The sequence below is a fragment of the Zeus faber genome, assembly GCF_960531495.2.
Source record: "Zeus faber genome assembly, chromosome: 8".
Classification (NCBI taxonomy): domain Eukaryota; kingdom Metazoa; phylum Chordata; class Actinopteri; order Zeiformes; family Zeidae; genus Zeus; species Zeus faber.
This window is the reverse complement of record NC_137195.1, coordinates 8,254,407-8,279,374: the sequence shown is the minus strand read 5'-3', so window position 1 is coordinate 8,279,374 and position 24,968 is coordinate 8,254,407. Positions and strand designations below refer to the sequence as shown.

General features: G+C 45.5%; 2 protein-coding genes across 2 annotated transcripts in view; one reads left to right on the top strand and one right to left on the bottom strand.

Moving 5' to 3' along the window:
* The window catches only part of rgl2 (ral guanine nucleotide dissociation stimulator-like 2), a 32,126-nt gene extending 13,598 nt beyond the window's left edge, over positions 1–18,528 (top strand). Inside the window, exons 4-20 of the mRNA XM_080005536.1 lie at positions 1,017–1,100; positions 1,601–1,767; positions 3,536–3,592; positions 4,364–4,560; positions 4,825–4,934; positions 5,046–5,261; positions 6,509–6,612; positions 9,532–9,616; positions 10,993–11,052; positions 12,857–12,943; positions 13,043–13,075; positions 14,230–14,351; positions 14,455–14,541; positions 14,626–14,719; positions 15,312–15,536; positions 15,727–15,841; positions 15,972–18,528. Of these exons, the coding sequence (XP_079861662.1) occupies positions 1,017–1,100; positions 1,601–1,767; positions 3,536–3,592; positions 4,364–4,560; positions 4,825–4,934; positions 5,046–5,261; positions 6,509–6,612; positions 9,532–9,616; positions 10,993–11,052; positions 12,857–12,943; positions 13,043–13,075; positions 14,230–14,351; positions 14,455–14,541; positions 14,626–14,719; positions 15,312–15,536; positions 15,727–15,841; positions 15,972–16,153 (2,025 nt within the window). The 3' untranslated portion in view covers positions 16,154–18,528. The remainder of the gene's footprint in view (positions 1–1,016; positions 1,101–1,600; positions 1,768–3,535; positions 3,593–4,363; positions 4,561–4,824; positions 4,935–5,045; positions 5,262–6,508; positions 6,613–9,531; positions 9,617–10,992; positions 11,053–12,856; positions 12,944–13,042; positions 13,076–14,229; positions 14,352–14,454; positions 14,542–14,625; positions 14,720–15,311; positions 15,537–15,726; positions 15,842–15,971) is intronic.
* On the bottom strand, positions 18,362–24,968 carry dnase2 (deoxyribonuclease II, lysosomal). Its single transcript, XM_080005534.1, has 7 exons — positions 24,866–24,968; positions 24,474–24,571; positions 23,741–23,921; positions 22,518–22,620; positions 21,955–22,119; positions 20,612–20,830; positions 18,362–20,009 (listed from the first exon to the last, which is right to left on the bottom strand). Exons 2-7 carry the CDS (start codon positions 24,569–24,571, stop codon positions 19,630–19,632), a joined length of 1,146 nt encoding a protein of 381 aa, XP_079861660.1. The 5' UTR covers positions 24,866–24,968; the 3' UTR covers positions 18,362–19,629.

The following is a 24,968-nucleotide window of genomic DNA, read 5'->3' as shown; positions in this document are numbered from 1 at the left end:
AACTCAACTTGAAGCACTAAACAGACACCGGCAACAGATATAATGTCAACGACGGCCGCAAAATAGGAGACTGGCCTCAAGGGTTTCACCCAAGTGCAAATTTAGAAGCCAAGACAGAAATTCATGCAAAGCAGCCGCACACGACTGCTTTTTATATCACAGCCCTTCAGTTAATGGATTATATCTCTGTAACTATTCTATTTCTAGTAAAACCCAAACTAATGAGAGTGTCCTTCTGCTCAATACATTTAGGGTAATGCTCCTGGGTTTACAAGGCTCTGGTTGCCTCGGGTGAAATGTCCCAAATCTCTTTTTTTTTTTACATACTTTAACATACATTCAAATTGTACAGAAACCCCTAAAACAAGTTAGAATTCGGCCAAGATATTGATGATCACTCTATTAAAGTGCCAGATTTCATTTAAGTAAATGTCTGTTAAGTCACTGTCGCCCAATGAAGTCACACAAAGGTGATGGAGCCTCTAGCCACTGAGGAAAGCCCTTGCATTTGCACTGTGGTCACTTTCCCGCCATGCATTCAAATTCATGTGTCCATCCATGTGTGGCCCAGGTGACAACCACCGACTGACTGACGTCACACAGGCGACACTGTTTAGATCTCTGAGAAGTGAGGTTCAAAACCACACCTGCAATTACTGCTTTTGGCCATAGGTGCCGCCAGAATCAACAAAATGGAAATCTTCGAGATTCCCACTTTGATATTTAAATATGCGTTATACTTATATGTGATTATTATTGCAAAATCATAAGATGATTCAAATCCCACGACCATTTTGTCAGCTTTGGCAACCAAAAGCTGATGCATGGTTGCCAACTCGGCAACCACTTCCGAAAGTTAGTGCCGGGGGTCTGGTTTAGCCCTTGGAATCGGGAGAGACGAAGTAGATGAAACGGTGCAGGTTGTTTTTTTTTGTTTTGTTTTGTTTCACATAAAACAGTAGATTTGATACTTGAAGTCCTGCTGGTGTCTCACCCCCTGTCCCTGTCTCGTTCAGTCCACTGTGGTGGAGGAGGAGGCAGATGGCATCGTCTACACCGTGGTGGTGAAACAGAGGAACGCTGCCCCCAACAGTTTAGCGGTGAGGATGACTTCCACGCGGCTGAAGTACAAGCACTTTGTCGAAATACTCCACTAAGTTTCAAGGCAGATATATTGGATATCAAGTATACAAAATCAGGGAGTGTACCTATCAAAGTGCTGGTGTAGGATCCCTCACCAATGGTTCATGAGCTTCATGTCCTTCTAAATTACATTTACAATTACATGTTATAGGCTCTGTTTCCTCAGGGCACTGCATATGAAAAGTACTTATACTTTTAATATTTAAAGTACATTTAAGAGCTTATACTTTGACTTAAGTAGAAATGTCAATACTTTTGCATTTTGTGTCAGGGTATTTGTATTTTTACTCAGGTAAAAGGTCTGAGTACTTTTTCCGACGCTGTCTGACACTGTGTGTGATATGAGTCACAGTTATATCCATTGATCGATTAATCGATCGATCGTTTGATCGATCGCTCGATCGATTTACGGAGCTTGTAAAGAGTCTCTCCCGCCCTCCCGCTCTCCTCTCTCCAGCCGGCGTTCTCTCGTTGCCAGTGTGTGAAAGCGGGGACGGAGGAGAAGCTGGTGCTCCACCTCCTCCACTCCTTCTCCATGGGCGACTCGTCCTTCATCACCATCTTCCTCTCCACCTACCGCTCCTTCACCTCCACCAAGCGAGTGCTGGACGTCCTCATCAACAGGTACCGCTCTTCTATTCCATCCCATTGTTCTATTCAATTATATCCTGTTTTTTTTTTTTTTCTATTCTATTCCATTATTTTCTGTTCTGTCTGCCATGTTCTATTCTTCTCTATTCTGTTCTGATCTATTCTATTGTTTTCTTTCTCATCCATTCCCTTTCTAGTCTATTCTATTTTATTCTTTCCTATCTATTCAGTTGTGATCTATTTTATTATGTTGTATTTTATAATTTTCTGATCAATTTTTTATTCAACTATCTAATTTTATTTTATGCTGTTTTCTATTGTATTGTATTATTATATATTTCATTCTATACTATTCTATTCTAATCCACCGTATTCTATCTAATTATATTCTATTTTATTGTATTCATATATTTTCTATTATATTCTAATCTATTGATTTCTATCCTATTCTTCTCTATTATATTCTGTTGTATTCTATTGTGGTCAGATTTTTTCTATTGATTTCTATTCCAAGTCCTTCCATTCCCTTTCTAGTTGATACGATTGTTTTCAATATGTTCTATTCTATACAATTATATTGCGATCTACTGTATTCTATTATGGTGTATTGTATTATTTTTTAATCTATTTTCTTATATTTAATTCTATTATTTTCTATTCTATGATATACTATTGTATTTGGAATCATTGTATTCTATCTAATTCCGTTCTGTGCTATTCAACTCTACTTCATTCCAGTACATTCTAGTGCCGTGGGTCCTGTTATTCCGCCGTGCTCTGTTATTACTTATCAGGCAGTTTAAAAGACACACGCGGCTGAAATGGGATGAATACCAAATGACAGAGAGCCGCGCGTAGATAAGAGGCGACGCCGCGCAAACGATAGCGAACGTTACGTCGGAGCTCAGAGACCGATGTGCCTTATCTGGGAGCTGCAGTTCAGGGTAGCTCGGCTCTCATCCGTCTCGCAAAACGCACGGCCTCACAGGAGGCATTAACCGCCCGGTCCCGAGGATTTCCCGTCGCATGTGGTTCGGAGAGAGAGCGCGCGCTTAACTGTATTCACAGAGGAAAAAAAATAAAAGCTTGTCGGTCTATTTCTGTTTGCTTGGAAGACTATGATGCAAATTTTTCTTTTGTTTATTCTAAATAAACGGTCACGTCAGTAGAGGTTTTCTCGCGTTTGTCACTTATTTTCTCATTTAACTCAATCAGCTCCGAAAGGTGCTAAAATGAGTGTATTTTAAAATGACGGCATTTTAACAGTGAACTGGTCGCTTTTTTTTAAAAGTGCTTTCAGACGATGTTGACTCTTGTAATTGTTATTCTAATTGTAATTCAGCCTTTCTTTTCGGGAAGCACCTGCTGGACACACTCCGGCTGCCCCCCTGGAACTTGTGTTTTACGCCAGAGTTTGAGGACTCTTTTAAGGGCTATTAAAAGCCCCGTGCTGTAATGATTGGCCTTCTGCACTTTAGGCCGAAGTGGAGGAGCTGCATTCGAGAGTCTGTCTGCAAAGTTTTGCAGTTTTTAAAGCCTTTTTTAAAATAAGCACATCAATGTGAATCTATCCGACTCGGAAAAAAATACCAGCAACTCCCAGTGCAACAACTTTATAGAACAGCTACTTAGTAAAGAACCACGCGCTAAGTGGAGCGATGACTAAACAGGAAACACTATTTATGACACGGCAGTTGGGTCTGTTTGAAGTGGAGTTCAACTTTCAACTCAGCGTTTCCCGTTTCGCTTCCTGAAGTCAGAACCGTCTGCTCCCCTTTTCTTTTCCTCCTCTCCGCTGCAGATTGGAGCACCCGCCAGGGGACGGCGCACGGAGCGGCACCAGGCAGGCGTTCAACAAGTACCCGCAGCTTTTTTGATTCCCGACAACTTTTGATTTAATGTGCATTTTTGGGGGAGTGTGTACGTGTGCCCATGAAAGTGAGCATGTGTTTGTTATGCACAATGAATAAATGCTGTTTATCCAGGGTGTGTTTGCCTGTGTGTGTTTAGGCATTGTCTGTTAGTACTGTGTGTGTGTGTGTGAGTGCGCTTGTGTGTCTGTGGGTGTGTGTGAGTGTGTGTGTGTGTGTGTGTGTGCGTGTGCGTGTGCGTGTGCGTGTGCGTGTGTGTGTGTGTGTGTGTGTGTGTGTGTGTGTGTGTGTGCGTGTGTGTGTGGGAGCACAACTTTACTAGTATATCCTTACGCATTCAAAATGCATTGACTTCAGTTTCAGGGACATTTGTTAATAATGTTAATAAAAATAATAATAATAATAATAATAATAATAATAATAAGAAGAAGAAGAAGAAGAAGAAGAAGCTTTTATTAATATAAAATTTATTTAAACTTTTATTTATATAGTACCTTTCATATGCAAAGTGTTTATATGAATAGGGCTTTTAATTAATAGATTTATGTTAATGAATAAGTTTCCCATTTCTTGATATCACTCTATTAATACTGAAATATGGTTACAATTATATAGCATCAATGTTACTCAGTTATAAAAATTTGGCAACTAAGTTAATGTCCGGCCCATAAATGATCATCACGAATAAAGAACAGGCACAAAAGAAAAAGGAAAAATACCACAATATTTTATACCTATTTCTACCTTTTTCCCAACAGAGCGGTGTGCACGGTGTTCAGCACCTGGCTGTTTGAGTTCCCGGAGGACTTTAGGACGCTGGGGGAGCCGTCCCGCCTGCTGCGCCTGGCCCCCCTGCTGCCCCAGGACTGCGGCTCCGAGGCCGACCTGCGGGCTCGCCTCCTGCAGGTCGCCGAGGAGCTCAGCGAGAAGGCCCTGCTCTCCAACTCCCCCACCAGTAATACTAAACAAAATAATCAATTTAAATCATATAAATCAAGATGATATATAAGTCATTTTGACCACTTTTCATATTTCAAAAAGGTGGCAAATCTTTTGTTTTCGAGATGTGTGTAAGAAAACGGGACCGTGCTGTGCTCAAGCCGCTGAGCAGCTGCTCAGTGACTTGGACTTTAAATGTGGGACTTTAAAGCTTATCTGCGCTTAACTGTGCATTCCTGGTTAAATCGTATTTGTCATATGTTTTCACGTTTCCCTGCAGCTCAGTCCCCGCCTTCAGAACCTCCCTCGGACCCCACCGGTTTTTACCCCACCAACATCCTGGGCTTCCCAGCGGGGCTCATCGCTGAGCAGGTCACCAAAATAGAAACGGTGAATTGGATTTGGATCTGAACAGTTTTTAACTGTGCACAGCGTGAACGTGCATTGCACTTAAAAAAATGATACGTATAAATGGGCCCTTTTTTCTTTTTGCCCTGGCAGGAGCTGTTTGTCCGCCTGGTCCCGTACCACTGCCTGGGCTCGCTGTGGTCGCAGAGGGATAAGAAGGGCAGGGAGGGCATGTGCTGGTCGGTCCGGGCCACCGTGCGGCAGTTCAACAAACTGGCCAACGTGGTTCTGGCCTCCTGCCTCCGCCCCACGCACCTGAGGAGCCAGCAGAGGGCGCGGCTCCTGGAGAAGTGGATCGGCGTGGCGGAGGTCAGTGGCTCGCAAGGTCACAAAGGGTGAAAAGGGTCAAAGGTTGCAATTACAAATATGGGAGGAAGAGGGAGGGAGGGAGCTATGAGTGAAGCATAATGTGCGGCCAGCCATTCATTATCGCAAGATATCCCTTGACACTCTGAAGAGGTTGTTCTTTTGAAATGGCCGTCCGGTGCTACATTAAACAGTATTTCGACTGAATGTTAATGTGTGCTAAAAAAAAAAAAAAAAAAAAAAGCAATTTTAAAGTCGAATATTTGAAAAATAATTCTTACATTTACATTTACATTTTAGTCATTTAGCAGACGCTTTTATCCAAAGCGACTTACAATTGTTCAAACACTGACGGACGCAGCCATCAGGAGCAATTAGGGGTTAAGTGTCTTGCTCAAGGACACTACAGCATGCTAGCAGGAGGAGCCTGGGATCCAACCAGCGACCTTTAGATCACTAGACCACCAGCTCTACCTCCTGAGCTACCATCCCCTGTAATTCTACTTAAACTTTCCCTTTAACTGGATGTTATGTTCTAAATGAGAATATTTCTTAATGTACAATTTTCAGAGTGACTTAGTCTAGAACTCGTTGCACGTACAGAACCTACTGGCACACACACACACACACACACACACACACACACATTCTCTCTCTCTCTAGCTCTCTCTCTCTCTCTCTCTCTCTCTCACTCTCTCTCTCTCTCTCTCACACCCTCCCTCTCTCTTTTTTGCTTGCATTTCACTCAATGGTTTGCTGCCAAAGCACAGTCCTCAGCGCATCCCCAGCTTGATATGGGGCGAACCACTTTTCGAGTATACATTATTCAGCATTTCAGACAGAAATCGTAACTCAATGCCCCTTGGACCCATCACTGCAGGGGGTTCTCAATAACAGCCTGTGTTGGCTGTGTGTGTGTGTGTGTGTGTGTGTGTGTGTGTGTGTGTGCGTGTGCGTGTGCGTGTGTGTGTGTGTGTGTGTGTGTGTGTGTTTGCACGTACATGTGTCTGTATGCAGGTCTCTGTGTGTGTGTGTTTGTGGTTTTTAATTTGTGCATGCATGGATATGTTTATGTATGTGCATGCATCTATGGAAAGATGTATGTACGTGTATAGGTTGTGACTTCATCTGGGTTTGCATGTAAGTGTGTAGGTGTGTGTGTGTGTGTGTGTGTGTGTGTGTGTGTCCACTCAAGTCAGCGGCTGTTCATCTCAGGGGTGGGTGTGTGTCCCTGTGTGTTTTTTCGGCAGGAGTGCCGAGCTAGGAAGAACTTCTCCTCCCTGTATGCCATCGTGTCGGCCCTGCAGAGTAACCCCATCCACCGCCTGCGCAGAACGTGGCAGGAGACAGACAGGTGAAGGCAGTTTTATCAAAGAAAGTCAGGCGCCATCTTTGAAACAAGAATAACAAGACGAGGCTCGCATCTCTTTGTGCAGGGAGTCGTCTGTCTAAAGTTTTGACATACACCGACCAGCCACAACATTAAAACCACCACTAATAACCACTTATATTGTGTAGCTCCCCCTCGTTCTGTCAAAACAGCTCTGACCTGTGGAGGCGTTGACTCCACAAGACCTCTGAAGGGCGGATCCTTTAAGTCCTGGAAGTTGTGAGTTGGGGCCCCCATGGATCGGTCTCGTTGTTCCAGCACATCCCACAGATGCTCCATCGGATCAGACCCTAACCCCGCCCATCCACATGATGTAGAAGAAAACGTGATTCATCAGACCAGGCTACCATCTTCCATTGCTCCATGGTTCAGTTCTGATGCTCATGTGCCCATTGTTGGTGCTTTCAGAGGTGGACAAGGGTCAGCATGGGCACTCTGTGGCTGTGTCTGTGGCTACACAGCCCTATAGGCAGGAAGCTGTGATGCACTGTGTGTTCTGACACCTTTCTATCATCGCACCATTCACTTTTTCACCAATTTGTGCGAAAGTAGCTCCTCTGTGGGATCGGACAGGACTGACTAACAGGCTCCCTATGTGCATCAGTGAGCTTTGGGCGCCTATGACCTTGTTACCAGTTCTCCGGTTATCCTTCCTTGGACCACTTTTGGAACACTCCACAAGACCTGTCGTTTTGGAGATGCTCTGAACCAGTTGTCTAGCCATCACAATGTGGTCCTTGTCAAAGTAGCTCAGATCCTTACACTTGCCAATTTTTCTTGCTTCCAACACATCAACTTCAATAACTGACTGTTCACTTGCTGCCTGATATACCCCACTCTTTGACAGGTGCCACTGGAACCAGATGATCAATATTTTTTCACTTCACCTGTCACTGGTTTTAATGTTGTTGCTGATCTGTGTACATCATGTCATTTACATTTTTACAGATGTTTTTTGTACTATTAATTCCAAGGGAAATATTCAGACAACTAACGATGAGATCAGAATCAGAATTAGTTCATTTCGCCAACACATACATTTAGATGTACAAGAAATGTGTTATGGTGAGGATTAGTGTGTTTCTTTACAGACAATTTGGCATAAAAAAAACCTTAACAGAATTTTTTTTAGGAAAATAATAGATAAATAATAATAAAAATAAAATAAAATTTTCCCCAATATAACCAATTTTTATTTTATTTTATTTACTCCGTTGGTAGATTGATTTTGGATCAAATAAGATAAGATGTAATGAAGCTTTATCCCAAAGGAAATATCATATGCACAAGAAAATAAACATTTGGAAAAATGTTTATAAAAGGTGTATAAAAAAACAATAAATAATATGAACAATAATGATAATAATAAAAAATAATTATTATATAATAATATAATTATTGATTATTGACATACTGAGGAGGTAGGCAATTATACCAGAAGTGGCCAACATCACGAGGAGATGATTTTGGCCAAAAAATCACTTTCGTCAAAAAATGACTTCTGCCATTATTTTACAAAGGCCACGATATTCAAAAGTGAACAACCTTCTTTCTCATTGTAATGTAAAAATAATATGCAATTTCTAGCGAGAAAATAAAAATGACTTACAACTGTGTTTTCAACTTCCATTTCCCCTTGAGAACAATTTTAATAAAAAAAATAAGAAGACATTTCTCCCTTCCCCATCAAATTCCCTAGAAAAAATGCTTTTAGGATGTCAGTCTGTTTTTATTGTCCATGTTCTTTATGTCTTTATTACTTTTTTCTTTGATGTGGAGTGAAACGCCGACATGTATTGGCTTTAATGACTTATTCAATGTGTTAACATGCTTGTGACGCCTTCACAAAAAAAAAACATTTTGATGCTCAAAGAATTCCCAACGCTATCGCTTAGCCTGCGTAACAAGATTCATTTTGTTAGCAGCTTTTGTGCATGCTATAAACACACTGTTAACACACTGTCAACAAGCTGTCAACACGGTGTAAACACACTGTAAACACAATGTCAACACTCTGTAAACACTCTGTAAACAAGCCGTCAACATGACATAAACATGCTATAAACACTGTAAACACACTGTAAACACACTGTCAACACTCTGTAAACACTCTGTAAACACTCTGTAAACACTCTGTAAACAAGCCGTCAACATGACGTAAACATGCTATAAACACACTGTAAACACACTGTCAACACACTGTCAACACTCTGTAAACACTCTGTAAACACTCTGTAAACAAGCCGTCAACATGACGTAAACATGCTATAAACACACTGTAAACACACTGTCAACAAGCTGTAAACACACTGTCAACACTCTGTAAACACTCTGTAAACAAGCCGTCAACATGCCGTAAACATGCTATAAACACACTGTAAACACACTGTCAACACACTGTCAACACTCTGTAAACACTCTGTAAACACTCTGTAAACAAGCCGTCAACATGACGTAAACATGCTATAAACACACTGTAAACACACTGTCAACAAGCTGTAAACACACTGTCAACACTCTGTAAACACTCTGTAAACAAGCCGTCAACATGCCGTAAACATGCCATAAACACACTGTAAAACACACTGTCAACACACTGTCAACACTCTGTAAACACTCTGTAAACACGCTGTCAACACGCTGTCAACACACTGTAAACACGCTGTCAACACGCTGTCAACACACTGTCAACACTCTGTAAACACTCTGTAAACACGCTGTCAACACGCTGTCAACACACTGTAAACACGCTGTCAACACGCTGTCAACACACTGTCAACACTCTGTAAACACTCTGTAAACACTCTGTAAACACTCTGTGAACACGCTGTCAACACGCTGTCAACAACCGTGTCGTTGTTTTTGTCACGTGACCGCCCACAGGGACGCAGTGAGGCGGTACGAGGAACTGTCGGACATATTCTCAGAGAAGGATAACTACTCGCAAAGCAGGGAACTTCTGAAGGGGGTAAGTCAGACAAGATAAAATATTTAGTAGGGCTTTCAAAGTCAATGCCATAGTAACGCGTTAACGCAAATTCGTTTCAACGGCACTCGTTCTTTTCGACGCATTAACGCACGTTCTGATTTTAGGACCCTTTGCCACTCGCCAGACCCCTAATTAAGAGGGTGCCAATGCGTCACGCAATGCTTGACATCACGGTGAAGGTGTTTGCAGTTGTTGTGGAGTGGATGGCGTCACGCGCCGTCTCCGCCTGCGCCCGTGGAGGGATGTACACACAAACAAACAGTGGCGTTTTGAGAACTCCCCGGGCCTGTGATATGGTTCTATGACTCACCGCCAGCAGCTCCATGTTCCCACTGCAGGTTTTCAAATTAACGGTGACACATCCTGGGTTGCACCACCTGATGAAGAGTGCGAGTCCCCCTCCTTTGCACTTGTCGCTTAGAGTGGACATATTACGCTCCTTTTCAACAAGTTAATGGTCTCTGCAGTCCCCAAATCATGTTATTGAAGTTCTTTGCTGGAAATACCACTCATGTTATGCATTGGAGCCATTCTAAGCGTGCCTCTAAATCCATCCTGTTCATCACGCTCTGTTTAAGTGGGTGGAGCCACCCTCGAGAGGCCCCCAGTTCTGTGAGCCAATGGTATTTGAGCTTTACTCTGGATTCCGTTAAATTTAGTTTGTAAACTTCCACTGAATTCACCTCATCAGTCCACCAAAATCTGTTTCTGAACAAATTTGAGGTGAGAGGCAATAAGCAATCTATCAATCAATAATATACTGTATCTTATTCAGATAAGACCATAACCCCTGGTTGAAATTCAGGATTACATTTCTGGGTTAAAGATTATAAGCGCTTGAAGTCTGTACAGTATGTTGTAGTGACCGAGTGTGTGTGTGTGTGTGTGTGTGTGTGTGTGTGTGTGTGTATGCTAGTGTATGTATGAGTGTGTTTATGCGTTTGTGTATGTGTGAATGCGTGTGTGTGTGTGTGTGTGTGTGTGTGGATGCTTGTCTGTGTATGAATGTGCGTGTGCGTGTGTGTGCGGGTGCCTCACAATGCCACAGCTAAAGCACCGACACCTTTTGCATTAGTTGCACTTACCCAGTTTCCCCAGAGGAATCCATCAAGACGCGCGGCGGAGCTTTCATTTTGGAAGCTTCTCTCGATGCTTTGATGTTGGAAAAACATCGACGCCTCGTGATGGGCTTTGATTCACTTGCTCCCCCCAAATCTCTCGCCGAGCGCTGCGAGAGAAAAAAACAAAAAAACGGAAACAAACGATGCTCACGAGCTCCTCACGCTTTAACGAAATGTTTAGGAGAGTAGTTTGGGGTTTCTTTGCGTATTTAATGTGTGCTCTGTGCATTCCAGGAGGGCACGTCCAAGTTCGCCAACCACGACAACAGACTGAACAACAGGCGTCTCACTGGGGTAAGAGCGGCTCCGAGGCCAGAGTCACACCTCACATCAGAGAGCGTTCAGGGAAGAGAAATGGGCCTAAAGTGTGAAGCAGGGGTCTCAAACTCAAAGGACCCCGGGGGCCACTGGTCAGGTTGTCTTCTTCTAGGCATGTTGAATTTCAAGAGGAAACCAGCCTTTTTTTGATTTGGTCTGTTTCTCCTGCACATGAGTGAAATTCCTCGTAATCCTGTTAGAAATAGCTCTGGTGTGGCCTGTTTAATTCCGTTTTATGTTTTGAAAACATTACGTAAATTTGTGTGGATTACTGAAGCATTGTGATTTGAAAAAAAAAATTCAGTTCAGATTTATACCTTTTTTATAATCACCACATAGCGGGCCGCATTATATTGTCTCGCGGGGCGGATGTGGGCCCCGGGCCCTGTAGTTTGGGACCCCTGGTATAAAGGATAAGTTCGCCATTCCCTTACAATTAGAGGCACAACCATCCACATTGGACAATGTTCGACAAATAGCTCCCCCTAAAGGAAGCCATAGAAACTACACCAACACCAACACCAACACCGCTGACGCTGACGCCGCTCCTCCGTGAGGCGTCTTAGCGTGAAACCAGTTGATAAAACAAAAACCAGACAGTGGTGTCCCAGAGAGGCTTTAAAGTGGTGGGAAAAGTTGAATATGTCGAGAGCGAAACATCTGAACTGCCCATTTCATCACATTAGAAGGAGGCGCGTGTTGGGGCTCGGGGTAATTACAGCGTGTGCATTACATCATAGAAAGACTTTTATTTGCATTTATTTACATTGATGCTCATTTTTTTGAATTTCCCAAAACACTCATCAGTCCACGCACGTGTTTTCCGTCCCCAAGCTTTGAGCGTGTCCTCTATTTCTGTGACTGGGAAACCCATTTAATGCTCTCATCGTTTCAGGTGAAATTAGTTGTTGGGTTCGGACATCAGCGGACGTCAGTGATGGGACATTGGGTTATTTTGCACCGGGGTAGATTCAAGAGATTCAAGAGGTTTTTTCGTCACATACATAAACAAACTTTCATACGTATATGCAGTGAAATGTCTCTGCACCCGGAGGTTATGCACATATTACTAAACGGAACATAATTGCTAACCTAAATCCTACCTAGCAACTAACTGATTCCTTAAATGTAATGCAATTAGTGAATAGAATAACATAAATAAAATGAAATAAAAATGAAATAAGACTTAAAAAGATAATACAAAGTGGGGGTACAAAATAGAAGGGAATACAGTTATGTATATGGGACAGGCTATTTGTATATACAGATATGTGCAGTAGTGCATGTGAATAAAGTGTGTATGGATAAAGTGTGTAATGCAAAATACGCGATTAGCATCCGAGTTTGTCGATGATCGTAAGATCCTTGCAGGTGAAAACATTCACATACAAACCGAATACACACCCGGCGACTTCTCTGAAAGTGTGGCCGATCGACCCGAACCTCTTTAAAGTTCGGCGTTTTAAGGTCACACAGTTGGCAGCGTGTGAACACCGATAGGGTCTGATATCATCGGCAGATGGCCGTCGTCGGAGCGGTGCGGTGAATCCTGAGACAGTTAGGAAGAAGCGGCAGCGAGGGGGCGTTCTATCCTACACACACTCACACACACACACACACACACACACACACACACACACACACACACACACACACACACACACACTCACTCACGCGTGCATAATTACTTTACACCCACGTACAATGTGGATTTTGATGTAGAAGAGTGTTGGCCTGCACCGTATACGATAAGAACCTGACGCTCTGTTTCCGCCTCCAGTCCAGCGCCCAGGGCACGGTGCCGTATCTGGGCATCTTCCTCACCGACCTCACCATGCTGGACACCGCCGTCAAAGACCGGCTGGATGTGAGCAGCGCCGCCGCCGCACGTACACCACGCTCGCCGCACACTCCCCGCTCGGGGTCTTCGGGTTGTTTTAACGTGTCCTGTGCTTCCCTTTCGCAGAACGGCTACATCAACTTTGACAAGAGGAGGCGGGTAGGTGCTTTTCTCGCTCTCGGCCGCCTTCGAGGGGCTAAAAAAACAAGGCGGCGGTCGGGTGGAATTTCGTCTTCGCGTCGTTCGGTTTTTGGTGATAACCGTTCCGCTCCAAAACGAAAACATCTCAGCAACGAGCAAAACGGTAGAAGGAGCTCAGCAGAACGAGATCAGAACAAATTGACGCGGTGATCGCGATTATCGCGATTCTGGCGGTGTTCTCAGCGCGAGCACCCCCTCCGAGGCCAACTTTGTCTCCAGCCTTTTCCTCGCTCTGAGAGCTCCCCTCGTCGCGATCGGTCCAAACGTCACGGCAGGCGACGGACCTCAACCTCCCTTTCTGGGTCAGCCTCCACCTTCTTCCGCTTCGAGCTTGCAACATTCGGAGCGTGTTTTACATATACACCGCATCTCCTCAAATAAAAAACGGTAAACGAGGCTGAATCTGAGTCAGGGTGTGTCCCGTGCCGGTTCCCGCGCCGGTTTTCCTGTGTTTTTATTTCAGATCTATTTGTTTTTGTTAGTTTCTACTCGTATGAAACAAAGCTTTTAAACTCAGCTCAGGGACGTTCCGCCTCGGATCAGGACCATGGATTGTCCCGGCCGTTCCCGCGTGTCTCTAATATAATGCGAGTTGATTTTGGATGTATTTATTCTGAGGAGCGCAGCACCCACATGGCAGTCGAGGCCAATAAAAAGACCCCGGTCACTATTTGAGGAAACACGCGGGTACTGCCAGTAAATGACGTTGAGTTTGATTTGACATTTTTTTGTTTCATCTCTATGTAAAGCCACGCCGCTCCTGGCTCCTCTCGCTGCCGAGTCTGTGCTTCTTTCGCCGCCGAGCTCTTATTGAGCATTCTGCCGACGGTGTTCCGGACGTGGCTCTTGCGTCTTTTGCTCTGGTGCTCTGGCCTCCTCTTAAGTGTGCATCCCGCGTTAAGCTGTCAGGGCACCGGCGCGGTGTTCATCTCACCTCGAACGGCGCCGTGAAGAAGTAAAACAAAAGGGGGAGATAGGAGCATAGTCAGTGAGTCAGGGAGGAAGGCAGGGGAGAGGGCGAGGAGAGGACGGTGCGGACGAACAAAGAGCCGGTTCTGCCGCGTCTCGAAACCAAACCCTCCCCCGGAGTCAAAACGTTTCCCTCTCAACAGGAATTTGAGGTCCTGGCTCAGATCCGCCTCCTGCAGTCGTCCTGCAAGAACTGCGTCTTCGCAGCGGACGAGGCCTTCATGCGCTGGTACCAGTGCGCGCCCACCTTAGCGGAGGAGGAGAGGTAAGCGGCGACCGCGGCGTCCGTGCAACGACGGCGGCTTACGATGCACAATGGCGCACCCCACGCCCCCCGACTGACGTGACCGTTTGACTGTTGATTTCAGCTACAGACTGTCCAATGAAATCGAGGCGCCGTGCGAGCCGAGCCCCCGCGGTCTGACCCCGACCGTGATCATCACCAAGTGCCCCGAGTGAGTGACGATCCCCGCCCCCGCGGCCCTCAAATCAATCCGCTGTTTTTATTTTTATTTTATTTTTCACTGGTGTGTTGACAGTTTGAGCAGCTCTCGGACCAGCCTGGCCGGCGACAGCGACAGCCTTTTTGACTTCCCGTCCCCGGTCAATCAACTGCTCTCCAAATTTGCGAAGGTAATTGTGGAGAATTAAAGCTCCCACTATATACTGTTTATGTTGCTGTAGATCCACAGTGTGGATCTGTGCCTCGTTTAGACAGTTTTCTGACAATAAGAGTCCTACGGCTTCCGAGATACAAGCAATACCCGGGCTCGTTGGATCTTGTTAGAAGGAGAAATACGTTGTAGGTTTTTCATCTTTTTCTCGTCTATGTTGACAATAAGAACAATTTAAAATGGCACCAATGACACCAAAAGTTTGGCGGTGGGGCCACAGTAAAAAAAAATGGTGCGTGGCGCAATTTCTGTGCCAATATGTAAATAGGTGACAAATATCTTCACTTTTGATAGAGTAAATCAGTGTCAGTGTATTTGTACCTTTAATTACCTGTTAATTAAGTTCTAAATTGAGTACTTCTTCCACCACTGACAAAAACGCAAAGTGTGAACACAGCAAACGGCTTATTTATTTATATCTGTCGACGGTATTTGCAGAGGAGCTCTGTTCTTGGTGATCATCCTGAGACAAATGAATGGTTATTCCTATATTATTCCTCTATCACATTATTATTATTATTATTATTGTTATTATTCCCATTATATCACAGCACATGAAATCCCCCTCCGTCTCCTGTCTGGATGTCGACACCTCCCCTCCGACCAATGACTCCACCCCCGCCTCGTTGACCCCGTCGACGCCGGTCAAATCCCACCGCAGATCCATCTCCTGCGGAAACAACCCCTCCTACAACACGCAGGGGTCCGGGCCGGACATGAGAATCATCCGGATACGGATGGAGCTGCAGGACGGGAACCTGTACCGAAGCATACTGGTACGGAGTCAGCTGTGGGAGACGGGCGGGAAAGGTTCTGGAAATGTTCTTGGCTTCCGTGCTTTTTCTACCAAAAATGCCGCACCGGAATCCGTTTGCCCCCCGTGGGATGCGGCGGTGCCCGGGAACCTCATTAGTAGGAATCAAACCGTCTGTTGTCAGCTGTTCTGTCCTGCGTCTGCCCCCCCAGGTGACGAGCAATGACAAGACCCCCACTGTGATCAGCTCCGCCTTGGAAAAGCACAATCAGGACCCGAAGGAGGCGTCCAGATTTGAGCTGATCCAACTTCTGCCCGAGGGAAAAGGTAACGCGCGTTGATCGTTAGCCCAGATTGTCGGAAGGCCGCGCCCGCATCACCCTCCGACCTTTTGGCCTTCCAAGGCTAAGGGTATAATAGTGTATTTGTTCACATAAGATGATTTCCTCCACTGTAGAACTCATCTTCCCTGCCACCGGAAACGTCTTCTACGCGATGACGTCGTCGAGCGTCGACTTCCTGTTGAGGAGGAAGGGTGTGAGCACCCTGCTTGGCTCGCAGCCAATCAGCACGGAGACCAGCGCCACGTTCCCTCGAATCAAGGCCAAGGGGAGGAGACTCGTCAGGACTCTATTTTGACATGAAATATATTATAAAACACTGTTTGGAAATAGGAAAAAAAAAAAAAAAAAAAACATTCCCCCATGCACACTTTGAGGTTTTACGTCGGCCGTCGTCTGCAATGGCGCGGCGAGGGCGCGGTCAAGACCTCTCGAATGGATGCAATGCAAAACCTCCCCCGGAGATCCTTCCTGCTGAACCAAAAGGCACCACCATACGATGTCTTTCTTCCTGTTTACACGTCCGTACCCACTCTGTTTCGATGCATCTATACAACCCACACAGGGGAATGAGACCAGTGGCAAAAAGATCGATGGTGACAATGAGCAGCCAGGCGGTGATTCCACCGCATCACAAGGTGGTGCGACTCGCTGGAGCATGTAGGAGAAGTGGTTGCCCGTGACAACGGTCGTTTTTAACAAATCGGAGGTCTTCATTCAGAAATAACCGATTGCGGCTACTGACCAATCGGAAGCGAGTATTCCACAGAACCCTGTAATAATTGTAGAAAATGATTATGCTCCCAAACGCACCAGGTTCTAACATGAGAAATAACAAAAACATATATTTTCTACGAATTATATAAAGTACAGCAAATAATATTACCTCATTGCTATACACAGAGCAAGCAGCTGTAGCCACAGGGGGCACTAAACATCTCAAACCTCCCGTCGTGCCTTCAGGGAACACCGCCATTCCACCGAGTCCCGACACGTTCCTAACTGAACGCCTCCGCGCCCCCTTCAGAGCCTCAGTGACACGCCGCCTTCCAGGCCGGCCAGGGGCGTCCGCGGCAGAGTGCACCTTCCTCCGCCCTCTTCTCACGCTAGAGGTCCACACCTGGAAGAACCAGAAGAACCTGAAGGCCGTGGGGGTTTCGCACCTGAGGATATGTGGAGCTCGCCCGCCAGTCAAGAAGGTTTTTTTTGTTGTTTTTTTTTAATCGTGTATCTGCAATTTATTCCAGAAGAAATGCAGTCGGTAAGAGGCATCAGCGCCCGTGAAGGCTCTTGTTTAAATCATTTAATGCGATCGTCGCAGTTTGCGATTCCGTAACGACCTGAGGCCACGTCCAAGTAGAAGAGGATCGTCACCAGAAAAGATGAAATTCCCAATTGTATTTCTTCTCAAAGTGGAAAAAGAAAAACCTAATGAATGACAGAACGTGAGAGAGATACGGGTTCAACACTGGAGCATGTTTAATGGGCTTCACGCTAATGATATATGTTTGGTTGATATATTTTGTCTGTGTGATGATGATGATGATGATGATGATGATGATGATGATGATGACGATGAGACAGTGTTTACACCTCCGGGAAAGGTTTGTTCATTCATTGTGGAAAATGCATGAGGATCAACTTTACCGCGTGAAGAACGTGGGTTGATTAGAAACTACAACTTTACTATAAGCGGTGAATGTTTTTAGGGCGACACTTATCAAAGGAGTTCAGAGCACTTTAAGAGCGAATGGCTTTTCTCATCTATGTTGTTCTTACACACCGCATTTGAAAAGCGGTAAAGAATATATATATATATATATAATTTTTTTTAAATCAAATAAAGAATTTACCCAACCCCCTAAAAAAACACAAAGGAAACAAGGAATACTAAGGCACCGCGCCGCCCCCATCAGACTGAAGGTCTACGAGTGGGAACCACTCGTCGCATTATGAGCTCGTCTTCACTGTTTGGAGATGTTTTAAATGGTGTTTTCCTCTGGCGGGTCATTCCTTTAACCGGGGTCTTAATATCTGTCATTATAAGCCACTGTGGGTATTAGGCCCATTCCCTCTTAACAACAACGCAACCGTGTTTGGGCTTCCACCGGATCTCGGATGCAGAACAGGCCCCTCGCTCCGCCGGATTATCCCTCTCGGCGCCCTTTTTTTTTTTTTTATTACCCCGCCACACAAAAAGCCTCCGTGCCGATCTGCTGCGGAGTCTCCGGAATCCGGGACCCGCGGGAACGAACGGGACCCGACTTCGGAACGAAGACCGTGATGCGAGCGCAGGGGGGAACCGGGGCCGGGTTTTCGGGAAAGTGAATATCGACCGACGGATTCTGTTGACACCCCGGTCCACGCCGCGGCTTCCCAGCGCCGGTGAGGCCCGCGTCGAGCGGCCGAGGCGCCCGGCGCGGCCCAGGGGCCCGGGGAGAGGATTCTGGGTGGTCGGCAATGACGACGGGCGTGGCAGTGTACGCTGCACAACTGTGTCTCAGTGCCTTTCTCTCCTGGGTGCTTTTTTTTTTTTTTTAACCTTTCTCTGCATTTGATTGTATACAGTACATGTGGGTGACATCTGCATTGCTGCGTTGTCTCACAAAGCTATTTATGCACTACACACAGGATGTCTTATTTTTGTGGTAATAAATTTACTTTTGTATGAAACTGTGGTTGTATTTTTTGGCAGCGCTTTGAGCGAAATTGAACGGGATCAACGACGTCATCTCGTTTCACATAATGCTTGTTTATTCTGATTGAGGAAAGTGGTATAAATGTACAAAAAAGCAGAGACGTCGGTGCAATGTGGAGTGTGCAATGAGGTTTTGTGTGGTTCCTAAACACATTCCCAAGCAGAACCCTGCAACCGATTCATGTCGGAATATCTACCAACCAACTGATTCAAATGTCATTCCAAAAAAAAGATTAAGAACATAATGTGCAATGAAGCAGTAGTCAGCCTGTTTAAAGTGCCTCTGTAATGCTATTACTTCAGTCAGTCAACGGCAGGTAAGTCCTGACATAATTATTCATTCTTATTATTGTTTTTTTTTGTTTGTTTGTTTGTTTTTTTTTAAATAGTTAAATGTGCATTTTTAATTGATTTCTCACAACTAGAAATAAGCATCCCCTGATCAACCCCGAACAGCCATTTGGTGTCACACCCAAACGGGTGACCTGCAGACATGTGACGCTGAGGGCGACTCCTTTTGCACTTCTGAGAAAATTGCTCGATTATTTTACAGAAACCAACTAAACGGATTTTCGACAACAATTTTTCCGTCAAAATGATTGTTTTTAGATACAGTAAATTCCCTCAATTACTTAATTTTCCTATGGCGAGCTATCGTCCTTTTATTATTGTGTACACTAATCGTTGTGCAGATGTGTCGTAAAAACACAACAAAATGTAGGGTCACAATTTGGCACGTCACCCATTTGGGGATAACACCAGGAACACTGCGGCACAACGATTAAAGCAGTGCCAGCAAACAGAATTTACAGAACATTTTTTTTGTACTTTAATAAGTCCGACAGCTGTGGCATCACGTTCCTTTTCCCTGAATTGTGGAGCTGCACTGAACGCAGATGGTGCATTTGTCGCCCAACTCCTGCTGGAGGGACGGAGCATCCAGTGTGGGGGGAAAAACCTGGACTTCTGCAGGAATAAAACCTAGTTACATACTCCATTATGAGTATGAGTATACGTATAAAAGAGTATGAGTATAAAAGCCAAGCTATTCCTTTAACCGCTCTGCCCCCCCGAGCCTAACACTGGGCCGTCTCACCTCCACACATCTCACACTGCAGGGCGGCGCTGCGGTAGGCCTTCCACACCGCGGGGTCCTGCTGGCACACCGTGCCCCCTCCCCGCTTCTCCTCCGCCTGATTCCGGTTAATGTCCCCGACACACACCCAGCCTCCGCCCGCGAAACCGGGCCCGGAGCCCGGAGCCGCGGTGCTCACGGCCCACTTGGAGTGGTCCTTGCTGCCCTTGAAGGTGAACGTGTCCCCTGGCTTGAGGAGCTTGATGTCCAGAACCTTCCACCGGCGGGAGCAGTTGGACGGGAGGACGCCCGTGGAGCGCACCCAGAACTGGACCAGCAGGTCGGACTGCAGGGCCGGGGCCACCCAGGACGCGTACAGGTCTGTGCACCGTCCACAGCAGACAGAAAGAGAGTGGGAAGTCTTTTTTAACCTCCTTGCTTCCTGCTATTACTGGACTATTACGCTGCTACACTGAGATAGTGAAAGTGTGTGTAATATAATAAAGGGAGGTACCCAAAGCACCAAATAAACTCTTACGGCCAGTGACGCGGTCATGGTCCAGTCGATTACATACTATGTGTGTTATATACTATGAGGTGACTTTGGGGTCAGTAGAACATAACGTGTAACCGTCTTTCTCCTCACATGTCTCAAAAACTCTAGTTGATTATCTTTAAAGCGGATATATGGAATATTATTTTGTTTAGAAATCCCATATTTCATATCAGCCATTCAATGCATTTGCATTAAGCTCGTGCTCCTTGTGATTCCGCCTCTCATATCTGACAACATAATACCGGACATCTGATGATTGTCATACGGTACAACGATAGTCAATAACCTGCTATCAGACAAATATCAAATACGGCATCAGTATTAGTGCTTCCCTACATATAATATACGTACAGTTGATAAAAATAATTTAAAGTATCCGATATATGGTTTAGTCAAATAACTTGCGTGTAATCCTCTCTCCGCTCACCGTCGTTGAAAGATCCTCCCTTAGCGAAGCTGATGAAGTTGGTGCCGCCGAGCGAGGTGAGAGCCACGCTGCGATTGGTCGCAGGCTTGACATGAGGAAGGGGCCGATTGGCCCGTGGAGGTCGCTTGCAAACGGCCGCCAGCGCAGGCACCACGGACGCCAGAGACCGGGGGACGTCGCAGTCGTACACGTGAGGGTCGTTGATTTGCAGCTGCTCACCTGAAACGCGGCACTAATCAACGGACCGAGAACCTCTTCAGGGGTTGGGGGGAAACTCGGTACACATCAGAAAATATTTGGAGGTGCTACTAATTGAAAAAAGAAAAAGAAATCAACGAATCAGTTGGTCACGCTTATACCTGGTTTTCATTGATGAGTTCCAATTCATATTTAGACTGAAGATTTTTTTCTGACTCTCCTTTAAAAACCGACATTACGGCTCAAGGTCAAGCGCCATATTCCACATTGTATAGATGGAAACTTTTCCGTGCAAATTTGCGTATCGGAAAAAATTTACACCATGCACATTATAAATCAATCAAATATCAACATAGATCCGTCTCGTAACATCTTGTGAAATGAAATAACGGTGAATTTCGACTATGAATCATTTTGCTGGGGACCCCCCGGCACCTCTTGAAGGACCCCTGGGGAGGGTCCCAAGACCTCTCGTTGAGAACCATGGCCCCGGAGTGTCGAGACATACGCGCCTATGCAGGGAAAAAAAACAAAAAAAAAAAAAACATCCTGATTTCAACGACCGCGAGGAGGCATCGCGCCGGCAGAACAATGAGAGGGGCTGGTATCGCTATGGTTACACATCTGATCCATCCGTCTGATCACATTAACACGGGCATCGCTATGGCAACGGCGGCAACAGCGCCAACGGCCCGGCCTGCCGCCGAACGGTAATGACACCTGTTTATGGAGATTGTTTTGGCTCGGCAATCGACGTTCCGTCAATATTTGACAGAGCGCTTCGGCGTGTGCGGGGGAAATGAAAGTTAAAATGAACCCGCCGCTCCAGGAGCTTTCGCTTTTTCCTCTGATCTCACTTCTCGTTTCTCCGACGCGGGAAAGAGTCCTACGCCGCGCAAAGTATTTTCAACCTCCTTTCTTCATGTGAGAAAGGGTAAATTTCCCATCAGGGTACAAAGCAGCCAATTGCCGTTTATCTCGCTTTAAAATCTCAGACTTCGGCCCTGAAGTAGAGCAAGGAAAGCGATGCAGCCGCTCTCGATGTGGCTTGGAGCGGTGGGACCTCCGCACAGCCTGTCCTGCCTTCATAAGAGAGAGGAGGGGAGGCGGGTGGGGGTGATCCGGTGATCCACCCCCAGTCTCACCTATGGTCTGGAAGCGCTCCAGCGGGTAGGTAACACAGATGAAGTTCTGCCCGTTATGCAGCCCGCTGCTGGGGTACTGGTACTCTCCAGCTCCTCGGACGGGGGGGAACCCCGGGGTGCTGTGGACCAGCCAGAAGCCCTGCGTCTTATCCAGCAGAACCACGCCTGGCGAGAGTGGATACAAAGCCGTTGAGAAACACAGACAGGAGGGCGATGGGTGTTCTGACGAGTCTGACTGCGAATCCACGTCCGGCCACCGGGTGGCGGCAGAGCCTCGGCCTCAATCTCTACCAGCCGGATTATGAACTTTATTAAAAGCCGGACTTTGTTCTGAGGGCTGGTGCTCTGCTCTGGGCCTCCACGGCCGCGCCTCGGCAAAGACCCTCACTGAGAAAGGAGAGAAGATTCTGTGGCCCGCTATGATGACACTGGATGTTTAAATGTATATACACGTGTACTGTAACAGGGGTTAGGGTAGGGTCGTCACACTTTGTTCGACTGGTAAGCCACGCAACTTGTTACGAGAGAAGTTGTGAAAAGGGATTTTCTGTTTGCGTCCTCACCTTTCGTGTGCCCCCCTCTGCCTCCAGCATGAACCGATCGTTCGTCTCCAAACTCCCTGGCTGGAGGCTGGTCGTTGTAGAGGATGTACGCCACCTCCTCTCTCTGACAAGAAAAGCGCCTTTGTGTCAGTGTACGAGAATTAATGTACCTTACTATTAATTATCTACACGTGAACGCACTCAATAAAGGTCACGCGCACGCGCACACGCACACGCACACGCACACACACACACACACACACACACACACACACACACACACGGTCTTCCTGGAGATCAATCAATTTGTGTTCGTATACCGGAATCATAACCACAATTATTATTTTAATTGCCAAGGATATTTGCACCCACTAGGCAAGTGACTGGGTGAGGTTGGTGCACGAAAGACAAAAAAAGCAACACGATACAAGCAAAGATTTTACAAAATTTTAACAAAGCCAAAGAATTTAACAAAATATTCATGAACAAATATTTACACACTGAGTTATTAAGAACTGAAACTGAGGCAATGAGGGGGCTAGAGGTTAGGAAATGGGTATGAGGCATGTACACTAGAATTGGAACAAAAATAATATAGATGGATATATTTCACTGTCAAAAACATATAAAACTCTCTCAAGACCATGTCCATAAATCGCTTATATATCATAATATTTTGCAAAGACTAAATTAACCCTGTTTATAAGCTCTAAAAATACTTGCATATATGTACAACCGTATGCATATGTATGTGAAAAACAATCTCTTGAACTTGAACTTGATATCATATTCAATTGAAGTACGAAAGTGAAATAGCAAAAATTACCCAGTTCCACATTTTGATTAAAAAAAAATAATAATAAATAAACTTTGATGGGATAAATAAAGACTGAAACAACATGGAAAAGAACCACCGAAGAGTTTCTAATTCAGTGCTCGGTTCAGGGAAAAAAACAAACAAAAAAAAAACTTAACACACACAAAAAAATAAAAATAAATGCAGATTACCTCAAATAAATATCGCAAATTCTACTGCATACACAAAATGTTGGAGCCGTCATTGGAAGTCACTCCAAACATAGCATTTAAGTATTTAAAAGAGAAGAGGCAAGCGTTTAAAAAATACGGAAACGGAGATCAGGTCAGATATCCTGCTGGATCAATTTAAGAAAAGTCCCCCCCCACCCCACCCCACCCTTTCCTGCTTCTACGGCAAAGGGCAGCGGCGTCCCTCGCGTCCAGACCTTTTTCGGGGAATACAGCTGTCCGACGGTGCGCCCCAGGGCCGCGGCGCTGTCGTTCACCGTCCCCTTCCCCTCCGCCCAGCCTCCGCTGCCCTTCTCCAGCAGCAGGTACTTCTCTCCGTTGTAGAAGGTTTGCTTTCCTTGCTGCTTGTCGTGTTTGGGCAGTTTGTAGAGATACAACCTGGGAGCGAGACGGCGAGTGAGGGACAGAGAGAGAAACTCTGAAATTAAGTTAATTGTTAACATGCTGCGTGCGCCCACATACTATACACGGTCTAGCGTACACGAGTCAACATACTTCATCAACCTCCTTGTGATTTAGCCTCAATTAATTTGAAACTGCATTTCACGGCGTCACCACAAGCCAAACAAATAGTCAGTGGCTGCCCAATCAGCCTATTCTCATCTGACTAATAGAAAAAGAAAAGTCGTGTTTGACCAAATACAAGGTTATTTTGGTCTCAGTTAATTAATTACAGACGGCATATGAATCGGATTTTGTACGCTATGTCGAGGGATTTAAAATATTGTCGTTCAATGCATATGCATTAACCTATGGAATTAATCCACATTATTAACCTGCTATGAAGGTAAAGATAATTTAGGATTCTTTTCCCCACGGCTTGCTGTTAAGAACAATTGGTTTCCAAGAGATGTAATTATTTATTTTCCTCTCTAATTCAGTTGAAAATGTAAAATAAAATGAGAAAAAAGGTTAAAAAGTATTTATCACCAATCCACAGCCTTTCCTTTGTCATTGTAGCAGCTAATTGGCGAAGTGTCTCCCTCTAGCGGTTGACAGGCGAACAGCAGGGCGAGCAATGGAAGCATCTGATTGGTCGAAAGGACAAAACACGCGTTAAACCCGGAAGTAGAAACGGCGAGTCGCAACAACAAACAACAACAACAACAACAACAACAACAACAGACATTTAAAGAAAAAGAAAAAAAAAGCCGCTCACTTTAAAACGTAGGGGTTTTGATAAAACAACAGAACATTTTGTCACCGGACCTCGAGCAGGAACGGGCGGCTGTACCGGTTTTCCGCTCCCATTTAAGCCGCAAAGCATCTTCACCGAAAAGCGAGTCCAATAAAAAGCAGCGTGACCGTGAGCGCGTACTGACCGTTGGGTTGCAGGTCCTCGCTCTGGTTGATGTGATCGTCAGACTGTTCCTTCTTTCTTCGTCCCTCGTCGCTCACTCCGGCGTCGCGCTGCCTTTCGGTTCC

Coding starts and splice junctions, on each gene's coding strand:
- dnase2 (XM_080005534.1), bottom strand. CDS start 24,571: ATGCTTCCATTGCTCGCCCTGCTGTTCGCCTGTCAACCGCTAGAGGGA. Junction 23,922..24,473: donor AAAGGAAAGGCTGTGGATTG/GTGATAAATACT, acceptor TCTCGCTCCCAG/GTTGTATCTCTACAAACTGC. Junction 22,621..23,740: donor AGCTGTATTCCCCGAAAAAG/GTCTGGACGCGA, acceptor TTTTCTTGTCAG/AGAGAGGAGGTGGCGTACAT.